The 13,548-nt window shown below is 36.0% G+C and overlaps 1 protein-coding gene across 1 annotated transcript in view; it reads left to right on the forward strand.

The window, feature by feature from the left end:
• Positions 1 to 13,548, forward strand: part of LY75 (lymphocyte antigen 75) — a 129,991-nt gene that overhangs the window by 86,358 nt on the left and 30,085 nt on the right. The window contains exons 22-26 of the mRNA XM_044669843.1: positions 5,368 to 5,473; positions 6,398 to 6,558; positions 7,678 to 7,807; positions 11,763 to 11,989; positions 13,220 to 13,385. Of these exons, the coding sequence (XP_044525778.1) occupies positions 5,368 to 5,473; positions 6,398 to 6,558; positions 7,678 to 7,807; positions 11,763 to 11,989; positions 13,220 to 13,385 (790 nt within the window). The remainder of the gene's footprint in view (positions 1 to 5,367; positions 5,474 to 6,397; positions 6,559 to 7,677; positions 7,808 to 11,762; positions 11,990 to 13,219; positions 13,386 to 13,548) is intronic.

The raw sequence follows: 13,548 nt of genomic DNA on the forward strand, positions 1-13,548 counted from the left end.
TAGAGACCAGTAAATTGAAGAATAAGGAAACTGTTAAAAAAAATTTTTCTTGCAAAGAAATACATTTGAAAATGAGAGGATAGACTAAGGTTTATCATGCTTATGAAAATCAAAGAAAAGCAAAACTTGATTCATAGCAAACTACATTAAGAAGCAGATTGATTATGTAGTGTTAAAAAGTATACGGGGGGGGCAGCTGGGTAGCTCAGTGGATTGAGAGCCAAGCCTAGAGATGGGAGGTCCTAGGTTCAAATCCGGCCTCAGACACTTCCCAGCTGTGTGACCCTGGGCAAGTCACTTGACCCCCATTGCCTACCCTTACCACTCTTACACCTATAAGTCAATACACAGAAGTTAAGGGTTTAAAATAAAAAATAAAAAAGTAAAAAAAAAAAAAAAAGTATACGGGGTAACTAGGTTGCTCAGTAGTTAGAGCCAGGCCTGGGGACCAGGGATTCTGGGTTGAAATGTGGTCTCAGATACTTCTTAGCTGTGTGACCCTGGGCAAATCACTTAGCCCCCATTGCCCCGCCCTTACTGATCTTCTTCATTAGAACCAATACAGAAAATAAAGTATATTAAGCAAATAAAACCTAAGGATATTGAATCTATATGTCCCAAATGATATAGCAGCAAGATGGTCACCACACTGGCCAATCAATGAATGTTTATTAACTGTTTACTGTGTGCCAAGCAATGTGCTACATGTTGATCAATGTTACACTCAAATAGAGGCTAGACCTCTTAAATGAAATATTTAATTTTTAAAAAATATTTCAATGTACACTGAAAAATAATTACACAAAGTATTGGATTAACCAAAAAAACCCAGTTCAAGAGCTTTGTTCCTCTCTTTTTTTTTTCTCCCCACCACTTCTAGACCCAGTACACTTTCTATCTGCAAAGATAATTCAAGCTATATGTATTACTAGACCAATTTGGTAGATCCTCTAGCTATCTGAATGTCATAATCCAAATGGTGTGCTTTTCATCCACTTTTTATTGTAGTTCATTAGCATAATTGCTTTTATGTTCTGGACTAAAGAGGCTTCATAATGTTTTGGAGTGTGCCTTAATACTGAGTCATCTATGAATAGGATCCTATGGAAAAGGAAAATTTGTTTTTTGCTTATTCTATGAACAGGACCTCTTTCATGACATTAATGTACAAAGTAGGTGAACATCTCTCTCTGTCTTATACTTCTTGATATAAGTACTCATTGGATCAGTAAAAGTGTGACCTCCATAGTTCCATCTGTTGTATTCCTAGATGTGTGCATAGAGATAGATATAAAATATTACCTCTATAGTTGCATTTATTACAGTCTTATATAATTCATATATAATTGTTTAATATATGTTTATATGTAAATACACCCATCTATCTGTCATACATAAACTTTGGCAGGGAAAATTTCTGGGTTGAATTTTGTCATATTGTTACAAACATTTAGATTTTTTTAAATTGATAAATAATAAACACAGCAGATACTTAGATTTCCTTTGCTTCTCAATCAGTTATATGTCCTTAAAATGTAATCTGCTGGCCCAAAAATATCATTTGTACAAACCTGCCTGTGACTTTCTCATGTTTTTCATAAAGGACTCCTTCTGTCCATACATAGATCATTCTCATCCAAGTTTGCTAGAAATAGGAAAGGAGATATTTGGATCAGTATTGTTTTTATAATAGTATCATCTCTGCTCTTCCCCATTTTTTTCAACATTTTCTCTGAGATTTCTTTAAAATTGGTTTCTAAGTGTCTTTAAAATTGTTGTATTGGGCATATATTTTTTTAATGTGTCTTTGGTCACCTGGAACTGCTCTTCCCAATCTCATCTTAAGCGACACATTCAGTATGAGTTAGTAGAATCTAGCTGTAGTCATAGCCGATTAGTTCCATTCTGTTCTTTGTCCTCCCAAGGTTCATCTATAACTGCTCTCAAGGTGATCTATCAGGAAGCAGTATGATCGGAAAGAGTTCTGGATTTGAATTTAAAAGGATCTGGAACCAAGGATTTGAAAACTTCCCACCAACAATCACTAGGTTGTTGATTGATTTGCATAGCAAAGAAATTGCTGGCAAAGGCAGTTTCTGAGATCTTGGAGGTCTCCTTATTTCATCAGTTTTAAGGGCAAATTAACCATAATTATATTTCTTTAAGTAATTACAATGGAATAAATGCCTTTATTTTGCAAAATAATGATAAAGTCTCACTTCAGAATCAAAAGTTTATTTAAATAGGCCTGGCTGGAATTTCTATTATTTCATTCAGGGTCTCTCTCTCCTTATCTTTTTTTTCTAACTTATTCTTCATAGTTGGTAAACAAAAAGCTGGTTGTCAAATGACTGATGAAGCTATAACCAGTTGTTTCCTGTCCATCAAAGTATAGGCCATTTCTTTTTTTTTTTTTTATGATGTTTGTTCAGTGCACTTGGGACTGTAATAGTACCCCTTCTTGGGGAAAAAAAATTAATGTGATTCTTTGACAGCTTCTGAATGGTCTACAAATTTTGGACCTTTTTTTTTATGCTATCAAGCCAAATAACCTAGCATCTGTGCCACCTCTTGCTGGTAACCTCTCAATTTGAAATCACTAACAAGGTGTATTTTGGAGGATCTTGTGAAATTCTTAATGGAATTTATCCCGTTTTCATCTTCTAGAATGGATGTTGCCACATAAGATACAATTGTCTTTTTGAAAGTCGGCTTGTACATTTCATGGGCACTACATGTTAAAATCATTGGCTCATAAAAGTAGGAAGGGACCTTAGGTAATCTTCTAGTCCAAATGTACCTTTTTATATGTGATGAAACAAGCTCAGAATGTTTAAATGACTTACATCAGGTCACATTGGTAATAAGCAACAACGCCTACCAGTATTCACATCTAAGTCTTTTGACTCAAAAGATTGTACTTTTTATTCATCAATAACTATTTCTTAAGCTCCTATTATATGCCCCTCTCTCTCTCTCTCTCTCTCTCTCTCTCTCTCTCTCTCTCTCTCTCCCTCTCCTTTACACTAGATGGCAAAGTGTTCTATGAAATTTTTCTTGTTATTTTTGGGTATATGATAGATTGGCAAAACTGCTGACTCCTTTTTTATGTTTCTAAGGAGAATCTGTGAACATATTCCACTTAGCTATAATTTATGTCTTCTAGTTTCATTTACTAAGAACTGCTAATGCATATGTTTCAGATCACCCACTGAATACCAAAAACTAAATGAGTGCTTGTGTAATGTGAAAAATATGTGATTTTTATTATCCTCATATTCCTATTATCACTGCATCAGAAAACCACTTGGAACCATTTTGTGATTTTGTTTGCTTCATAGGTCACTGTGGCCAAAAATATTCATCACTTGGAGGTCAAATGTGGTGATTACTTACCCAAGTAAACTAAAGAGTGGTGGAAAGAAATCTATTGGACATAAGTAGACTGTTTGTTATGGATAATGATTTGTCCACAAGAAATCATGTAAAATACATTTTCAAGAACATGTGTGGCTAAAAAAGAAATTAGAGCTGTCATGTAGCTAGCTGAGAAATAACAGGAGATCAGTCCAAATAGAGATAGGTACCACTGAGATATTAAGAACATCAGAGGAGGACAAGCAATGACTCAAGTGGATCTTCTGTGGAAAATTTGTGGGGAAAATAGATAAGAAATTGATAGGGCCGAAAAAACATTGAGAGTGTGAGCTACATTAGTAAGAAGATCTGTAGCAGTGAAGCCCCTGATTCAGGCCATCAAATCCAACTATCATTTGTTAAACATTCACTTGCCGCAGGCTCCAATTCATTTGTGATTAAAAAAGGCAGTTTACCCTTGAGGAAATATAATACATCATTGCATGCAAAAATGTAGAACCTCACTAACAATTAAAGAAATACTAATTAAATCAATTTTAAGGATCATTATGTAACTATTAAACTAGTAAAATAATAAAAATGAATTTAAAGCATTGTCATCTACATACACACACACACACGCACACACACGCACACTCACACACTCCAAACTGTTCACATCCACTGACTTAATAATTCTGGTTCAGAACTATACTCTAAGAAAATAATCCAGAAGAAAAAGAAAAGTGATCATTGCAAAGATCTTCTAAACAGTTCTGTGCATGTATTCCCTTTACTAGATAGATAGATGGATGGATGGATGGATGGATGGATGGATGGATGGATGGATGGATGGATGGATGGATGGATGGATTTGGGGGAGATTTATTATCTATATCTTTGGTATAAGGGATTTCCAATAAGGAACTCTCACTATCCTTGTAGATCAGAAGCTCTTCAGCATTTAGGCTTGGGTCAGGCTTGGGTCACTGAAAGATTGACTCTCCAAGAATCCTACAGAAATTGTCTGTATGAAATATGTCAGGAGGGACTTGGATATAGGACTTCCTGACTCTGAGTTCAGTTCTATCCACAATGCTAAGATAGCCTCTCCATGTGTATATAAATACAGAAATTGATCCATGTTCTCATCAATTCATGAGTTACATCAGATAACACAGATCATAGCCCATTCAGACCTGCCCAGCCCATGTGGATCACAGTCAAAATTTTCCCAAAGTTCACAATTGAGTGTCCATCCAACTTTGTTAATTAGCCTTTTTTCTTTTTCTCTCTTGATATAGCTTTTACACTCCCTTCCAACTCTGAGATTTTTCAAAGTATTGTTATTTGCTTTTGTTTATAAGAAAGAAGCTAGCCCAACATCTTCCATTTTAAGCTCCTTGAGGGTAGTGACCATCTTCTGCCTTTCTTTTTAATCCCCATCCCTACCTTAGTGCCTGACTTGGTAGAAACTTGATTGATAGTACTGGGCTTATATACATTTTCATAGCAGACATTTTGCTACTGAAAGAAACATAGCCGTTTCTTTTCTTTCTTTTTTCTTTTTTTTTTTGCCACATCTTTAAAATATATAATTTGGTAGATAGAGGGGTTTGTTTTGTTTTGTTTTTTTTTAATCCTTACCTTCTGTCTTAGAATTAATACTATTTATTGGCTCCAAGGTAGAAGAACAGTGAGGGCTAGGCAATTAGTTTAAAGTAACTTACCTGGGGTCACACAGGTAGGAACCATCTGAGGCCAGATTTGAACCTAGGACCTCCCATCTCTTGGCCTGGCTCTCAATCCACTGAGCTACCCAGCTGCCCCCTTGGTTTTGTTTTGAGGCAAGCTCATCCCTAAAATTAAAATGCTAAACCTGAATGGTATCTTCATGGCCTGAAAATAAGCTTTCTAGAGGATAAACTTCTTGATTCCTAAATACAGATAAAATAAGAGTTTTCATGTCCCTGGGCATAAACTTATAGCTTATGTATGCTCTGTTTGCAGTGTTTTCTAAAGATCAAACCAAAACTTTGCACATTTTCTGAAGCCAAGGAAATCTGTCATACGTATGGAGGTACTCTTCCTTCAGTCCTGAGCCAGAGTGAACAAGGTAAGGTAATGAATTAAAGCAAGCCTTCTAAGCATTTTGTGACATGGATCTCTTTGGCAGTCTATGAACTCCTTTTCAGAATAACGTTTTTGAAATGCATAAAATAAAATACATTAAATTACAAAGCAAACCCTCTTATTTTAGCTTATTTGTCTTGGAAATTGAAATATAGTTGTCAGAATATTTCTTCTAAGCTCACAAATCCTAGGCTAAGAACCTGTCACGTAGAAACTGGATCTAAGGGAGAAACTTAGGTGGCTCAGTAAACAGAGATGGGAGGTCCTGGGTCAAATCTAGCCTCAGACCTTCCTAGATGTGTTACCCTGGGCAAGTCACTTTTACCTAATCCTCATTACTCAATATCACTGGGTGTAGAGAATTCCTGGCATGAAAACTCCATGTACCAGAGAAAAGCAGCAACTCATTGGCCACTTAACAGATTTAGTCGTTGAAGAATAATGTGATTTGCCCATACCTACATAGTATTAATTTGAAGATGGAAGGTAAGAGATTAAAAAGGAAAAAACTGGTTCTAAGTTGAATAAGGTCAATGGGGATAATGGCAAGTATAGAGAAGAAAGCAATAAGAAAAATGGAGGAATAGTCTATAATACCAGTAAAGTTCTAGATAGTAGTAGTTCAGATCCTAGACAGGGTAAAAACTTAGATGGCACTTAAGGATTTGTTATGTTTTGCAAATAAAAGAACTTAGAATTTTTAAAAATTCTTCAGAATAGATGGCAGAGGAAAATAGCCTAATATGTGGAAGTTTAAAATGTATGTTTTGTGTTATAATTATATATTGAAATATATTACTGTTTTTAATGAACAAGAAATCTGTGCTTTAGCATTTATTGAGTTAGTCACTTAAAAAATATTATTTGAAATATCTCAAAAATTCTGAGTCATTATCTTTCCTAACAGACTTCATTACATATTTACTTCCCGATTTGGGAAATACCATTTGGATCGGCTTGTTCAGAAGCATTACCACAAAGATAAGCAGATGGACCGACAACAACAAACTGTTGTACAGTAACTTCCATCCATTGTTGCAGGGACGGGAAAAAAGGATACCATTGGATGTAAGTTTATAGCATTTCGGAGTGGGTACAATTGTATCGAACGCCCAGGTTATCTAAGGAGCAGAGACAGCCACTGTACATTTCTGCTTCCTTCCAAGAATATGTTCCTTATTTCCAAGTTTAATGTTCTAGGGCATGAGTTCCTCAACTTTTTTTATGTTCTGAATCCCTTTGTTGTCTGATGAAACCTATGGAACCCCTCCTGGGATCATGGGATTTTTTTTGTTGTTGGAAAAAATGCTAAATTCCAGTTATTAAAAAATAATTTTTTCCTAGCCAAGTTCACAGTTTTTTGTGAATTTGAACACAAAATTTTACTTGGTCTTTTGAAATGTTTAGACCTGAGCTCAAAGTCCCTCACAAATTCCACAAGGCAGATAAAAAGTCACTCACAATCAATTTTTCTTAAGGAATGGGCATAAATCACAAATAAGAAGAGTTAAATAGGAATATTTGGAATTGTTGTCAATTAGCCTTTGGGGCAGCCAGATAGTACAATGGTTAGAATGTTGGAACTGAAGTCTGGAAGACTCATCTTGCTGAGTATAAACTTAGCCTCAGACACTGACTAGCTGTGTGACCCTGTGCAAGCCTTTTTCCTCATCTATAAAATGAGTTGGAGAAGAAAACGGCAAATTTTCCAAGAAAACCCCAAATGAGGTTACCGCAAAGACACAACTGGGGTCCCCACAACATACTTTAAGGCTTGCTTCCATTCTGTGACACCATGGGGCAAAGATGGAGTAATTGGCCATTGATATTCCACAATGTGACTTTGAAAGTAGAGTATTCAAAGCACTTGGGTCTGCCATAATATACAGAATAATAGGATCACTAAACACTGGCAATACATGAGAATTGCTGCTCTCCTGTTATGTGAGGTTGGAGTATACTCTTAAAATGTTACTGTAGTATTTTAAAGTTAATTCTCTTTTCCCCATGCTATAGGGATTCCGTAGTGCTTCTGAATCCAATTAATTCAGTTCTTTGATGAAATACATAAAACTTAAAAGTAAAAAGGTCCTTGGGCCTGAATCATATGTCTCTGAAAAAAACAAATCACTTAAAATGCCCTTGATCTTCATACTTAAATAAACGAATACTTTCCCTTTCTTGTAGCTTTTTGATGAAGATGCAAACAACCATTGTGCTGTGATGCTCAACCTTCAGAAATCAACTTTAACTGGGACATGGAATTTTACTTCCTGTAAAGAAGAACACAATTTATCTCTATGTCAAAAGTATTCAGGTATGGATTTTTTTTGTAGCAAATGTTATGCCTGTCTGATAGCAGATATAACGGTAGAGGTAAAATTCAGCATAAGGGATTTGTTAGTGGAATACATAAATGCAGTCTTTATTTAACTTAACTTTGGAGGAGGGGTTTTAAATAATTTTCTCATTGGGATTTGAATGCAGATATACATGAAATATATATATGTACATATATACATATATATTAAAAAATTAAAGTTTCCATTTCTTTTTTTTAGGATAAAATTTAAGCATACAAATACATCCCAAAGCCAATATAAAAACAGATTTGCTTCGTTATACCTCTAAAAAGTATTTTAGGGGGCACCTAGGTGGCTAAGTGGATTGAGAACCAAGCCTAGAAACAGGAGACCCTTGGGTTCAAATTTGGCTTCAAATACTTCCTAGCTGTGTGACTATAGGCAAGTCACTTAACTCTATTTGCCTAGCCCTCACCAATCTTCTTCCTTGGAACCAAAAGACAACATTGATTATAAGATAGAAGGCAAGGGTTTTTTAAAAAATAAAAAGCATATTTTATTTAGAGCATGTAAAGAAAAAATAATGCTTTGAGTTCTAAGCTTTCACAAAAGTGCTTTTTTAAAAATTACATTTACTCTACCATCTAGCTACCTCTTTTTTTTTTTAAACCCTTACCTTCCGTCTTGGAGTCAATACTGTGTATTGGCTCCAAGGCAGAAGAGTGGTAAGAGTAGGCAATGGGGGTCAAGTGACTTGCCCAGGGTCACACAGCTGGGAAGTGTCTGAGGCCAGATTTGAACCTAGGACCTCCCGTCTCTAGGCCTGGTTCTCAATCCACTGAGCTACCCAGCTGCCCCTAGCTACCTCTTTTTGTTTATTTTTAATTTACCAATTCAGTTTAGCAATCATTTACTAAGAACCCTTTATTCAAGGAGCTAGGCTGGGCATACAAAGGTGAAGATTGAAATATAGCATATCCTCAAGGAATTTAGTTTGTCATATAAATTCCTTGAGTATATATAGAGATTTGTAGCCCCATTTTATGAACCCCTAGGTGGTGCAATGAATAATGTGCCAAGCCTAGGGTCAGGAAAATTCATCTGCAAGTCACTTAACTATGTTTGCCTCAGTATGCTCATCTGTAAAATGAGCTGGATGCTAGATGACTCAATGGATAGAAAGCCAGGAATGGAGATGGGAGGTCCTGGACTCAGAAAACTTCCTAGCTGTGTAACCCTGGGCAAGTCATTTTAATCCCAGTTACCAAACCCTTACCCTCTTCTTCCTTGGAACCAATACCAATTGGTTCTAAGGTAGAAAGTAAGGGTTCTTTTTTTTTAAAAAATGAGCTAGATAAGGAATTGGCATACCACTGCTGTATCTTTGCCAAGAAAACCCAAATGGGATCATAGAGAAACAGACATGACTGAAATAACTAAACAACAATAACTTCATCCATTATCCCAACATAGCAAATGTATAAAAATGAAACAACTCACAAAAAAAAGAAACCCTTGAACAAATTGTTTTCCATTGCTTCTGACTCTTTCTCTTTAGAGGGAAATGGTTCACCATTTCTTTTTCCAGCTTGTTTTACAGATAAGGAAACTGAGACAAACGGGATTAAGGAATTGCCTAGAATTACCCCACTAATAAGTGCCTTAAGCTAGGTTTGAACTCAGTAAGATGAGTCTTTCTGGCTCCAGTCCTGGAACCCCACCTAATCACTGTAAACAGATACAGAAACATAAACTTCCAGCTTCAAGTCCCACTACATCACTGAGGACATCCATCTGCACATGTTTAAATTCGGGATTTGAACAAAAACTCATTTGTACAGTGGCTTTTTCTAGTCTTAGGTCTCCACATATCTTTTCATTCAGATCTCTTGCTAGCATGGAATAAAATAGTTGGAGAAAGAACATAAAAACTCAAGTTAAAATTCTGAATATATATCTCATTTTTCTGATATCAATATGTTGTCATTCAATTGTTTCAGCCATATCCAACTCTTTGTGGGCTCATTTGGGGTTTTCTTGCCAATAGTACTAGAGTGCTTTTCCATTTCCTTCTCTAGCTCATTTTATAGATGAGGAAACTGAGGCAAACAGGGTTAAATGACTTGCCCAGGGACACACAAATATTAAATGTCTGAGGCTAGATTTGAACTCAGGGAGATGAATCTTCCCAATTCTAGATCTAGTACTCTATTCACTCTGCCACCAAACTGCCCATGACACTTTGGAAACAAAGATGTGGACTTTCTCCCATCAATATGCGTGTTTCCCTAGCAGAAGGGAAGGAGGCATGTTTTCTCCATATATACACCTACTTCAACAGCAACCTGTAATGGAAAATAGAAAGGTGGTATAAGAATCAGGTCTGTAGAGGGCAACAAATCACCTTCTTGTGCCTTATGAACCCCCACCTCACTTCATCAAATGTCAAAGGAGTAAATCTATTATAAAAACAAACATTATTTGTTAAGCTCACATTTGGAAAAGAATGTGGACACTCGACACTCCAGTAATCATGCCCTTTTCTATTCCAAATAGCAGTCAAATAAGATATTTGAGAATAGTTTTCAAGCATGCTTTCAAAAAGGCTTTGTGGTTCTTTTTATTCAAGTAGAGTACAATGAGGTATTAACAGGCGGCAGAGGGAATAAAAAGATATTGAGCTTTGTCATATATCCAGAGTGGCTTTAAACTGCCATCTGGTCATAGGATTTAGATCCTGAAGGAACCATAGTGGGAAATCATCTAGTCAAGCCCCTTCATTTCATAGACAAGAAAACTGAAGTTGAGAGAGATGAATTGGGAGCAACTAGGTGGTTCAATGGATAGAGAGGCAGGCAGAGAGTTCAGGAGGACCTCGGTTCAAATTTGACCTCAGACACTTCGAAGCTATGTGATGCTGGTCAGGTCACTTAACACTGTTTGTCTGGCCCCTGCTCTCCTTAGAGATGTCATTAAGAAAGAAGGAAGGAAGGAAGGAAGGAAGGAAGGAAGGAAGGAAGGAAGGAGGGAGGGACAGATGAATTGACTTCTCTAAGTCAGTGTTCTGATTCTAAAGCTGTGTTTCATAGTACCACCATTTACCAAGTAGTTTTCTATCAGTAATTATGGAAAAATGAGATACCAGTGTCTACTGCTAGACCTGGATTTAGTTAGACTCTAGTTCAAATCCTTCTTAACACTTTTATTAGCTATATGGCTCTGGACAAGTCACTTAACCTTTCTCAGACTCTGTTTCCCCATCTGTAAGATGGAGATAATTAATGGCACCTATCTTGCATGGTTATTGTGAGAATCAAATGAGATAATGTCAATAAAGTATTTTGTAAACCTTAAAGTACTACATAAATGCAATTATGAAACTTTTTATTATTATTAAAGCTGTTACTTGTCCTCCCACTATTTGGCACTACTGCCTTTCATTTCCAGAAACTTACATGAAGCAAAAACTGAAATATAATCTTCATGGATGACTTTGTAGGTCTGTTAATAAGTGCTCTTTCCAGTGTGAACCTTGAAATGTAAAGATTGGCTATCCTTTCAGGAATTAAGCAGTTTGTCACCGCCAGTATGGAGAGGACACAATATATTCCCTTAATAAAGTAATTCAGACAATAGAAGTACTTGGCATCAACCTTGAGGGATAAGCTGATTTCAAGCCACCTTTCTAATCTATTAAGGACTTAAAAATTGTACAGAAAACATTAGAGCAGATGAATGGAGTCTTCCTTTATTTTCAGAAAACCAACATTCTTTGTCAACCATTTTACTTAATTTACTACAAATGATTTCTCTTTCATTCTCCTACCTTTGCTCCAAAACTTCCATATTGTCCCCTGTTTGGGGGTGTGATAGAGTGGGGGAATATTAGAACTGAGCCCTTTGTGACCCGTGTTTATATAAACAGGATGGTGAATATCTAGGGTTTCAAGTGATTTATTTTTGACACAGAAATCCAAGACAATCGTACATTGCAGAACACTTCTAGAATCATAAAGTATCAAGATTATTCGTACAAAATAATCCAGAAAGCAATGACTTGGTATGATGCCCTGATGGAGTGCCAAAAGGAAGACATGCAGCTAGTAAGCATCACAGATCCCTATCAACAAGCTTTCCTTACTGTGCAGACTGTTCTTAATAATTCTTCATTGTGGATTGGACTCTCAAGCCAAGATGTAAGTATTCTGTCCTAACTCTATGTAGAAATTATGTGAGAGTTTATTTGTTTACAGAACTGTTTTCTGTGATGAGAGCCTAAATTTATCCACAGAGTTCATAATTTTATTTCAAAATAGTCAGTAAGCATTTATTATATGCTAGGCACTGAGCTAAGTGCTACAACCACAAAGAAGGCAAAAGATAGTCCTTCCTCTCAAGGAGTTCACAGTCTATTGGAGGAGCCATTATGCAAACAATCATACAAACAAAATATATGCAGGAGAGATTGGAGATGATTATCCATTGATTAATGGAGGGAAGGCATTAGCATTAAGGGTGATCAAGAAAAGAAGATGAGATTTCAGCTAGGACTTGAAGGAAGGCAAGAGGTGAAGGTGAGGAGGAAGAAATTCAAAGTATATATCGCTTTTAGTTACAGTTGTTAACCACTAATGAGAGAACTATATTCCTTCTGTTCCTACGGTAGTGAAGGAAATATCTACTACTCACCCAGCATGGCTCTTTTTACTTGTTATGATTCAGACTCAAAATGGAGAGAAAATAGAAACTAGAGTAGTTCTCTACATCCAACCATAGAAAAAATAAAAAGAATAGGTCATAAGACCACAGATTTAGAGATGAAAAGGATTTCAGAAGTCCTCTAGTCCAAGCTTTTTATTTTAGGGATGAGGAAACTGAGACCTGGTGTGATCGTGGATCTTTTGCCATTTCCTTCTCCAGCTCATTTTATAGCCAAGGAAACTAAGCAAACAGGGCTAAATGACTTGCCCATGGTCACATGACCAGATTTAAACTCAAGTCTTTTGGAGAGGAGGGAATTACACATATTTTTATCTTAGAAAAATATGAAAAAAATTCCAAGAAATGTCAGAACTTATATAAAGTCCTGCAAATTGAAGAAAACTGAACCACTGGACAATATGGATATAGATAACAGTTATGTAAATGGAGATGATATATTCAAAGGGAACAAAAAAGCAGGTCTGATGCAAAGAATGAAGCCCACACTCTTCCTTTCTTTTAACAGATAATAAACTATCAAAAGAGTAAGCTATAAAAGGGTAAGATTGTATGTCCTTTAAGTCACAATCAATATCATGCTATTTTGTTTATTTTTGTGTATATTCTTTGGTGTAGTAGCTTATTTTTACATTTGTTTAGATTTATCTGCTAGATCCAAGCAAAGGTGATCTCATTTATTTTTCAATATATCTTGGCTGTTTCAGGATGAACTCAACTATGTCTGGTCAGATGGAAAACATTTCAGCTTTAGTCGCTGGTCTGAAAATAGTGCACAATTGGAAGACTGTGTAATTTTGGACACTGATGGCTTCTGGAAAGCTTCTGGTTGCAGAAGCATCCAATCAGGTGCAATCTGTTATACTTCAGGAAGTAAGTTATAATTCAAAACATTTCTATTCTTAAATTTTATTAACTCCAAGGAGTAACAAGCTTTAAGAAGCAGTGTGACAAATCTTATTTCAGATGTGGAAGCCATTAACTATTGGAAAATGTTAAGAAAATGTACTCTTGTAAATGGCTTTCTATAATAGAT

This window comes from Gracilinanus agilis, chromosome 3 (genome assembly GCF_016433145.1).
Source record: "Gracilinanus agilis isolate LMUSP501 chromosome 3, AgileGrace, whole genome shotgun sequence".
Classification (NCBI taxonomy): domain Eukaryota; kingdom Metazoa; phylum Chordata; class Mammalia; order Didelphimorphia; family Didelphidae; genus Gracilinanus; species Gracilinanus agilis.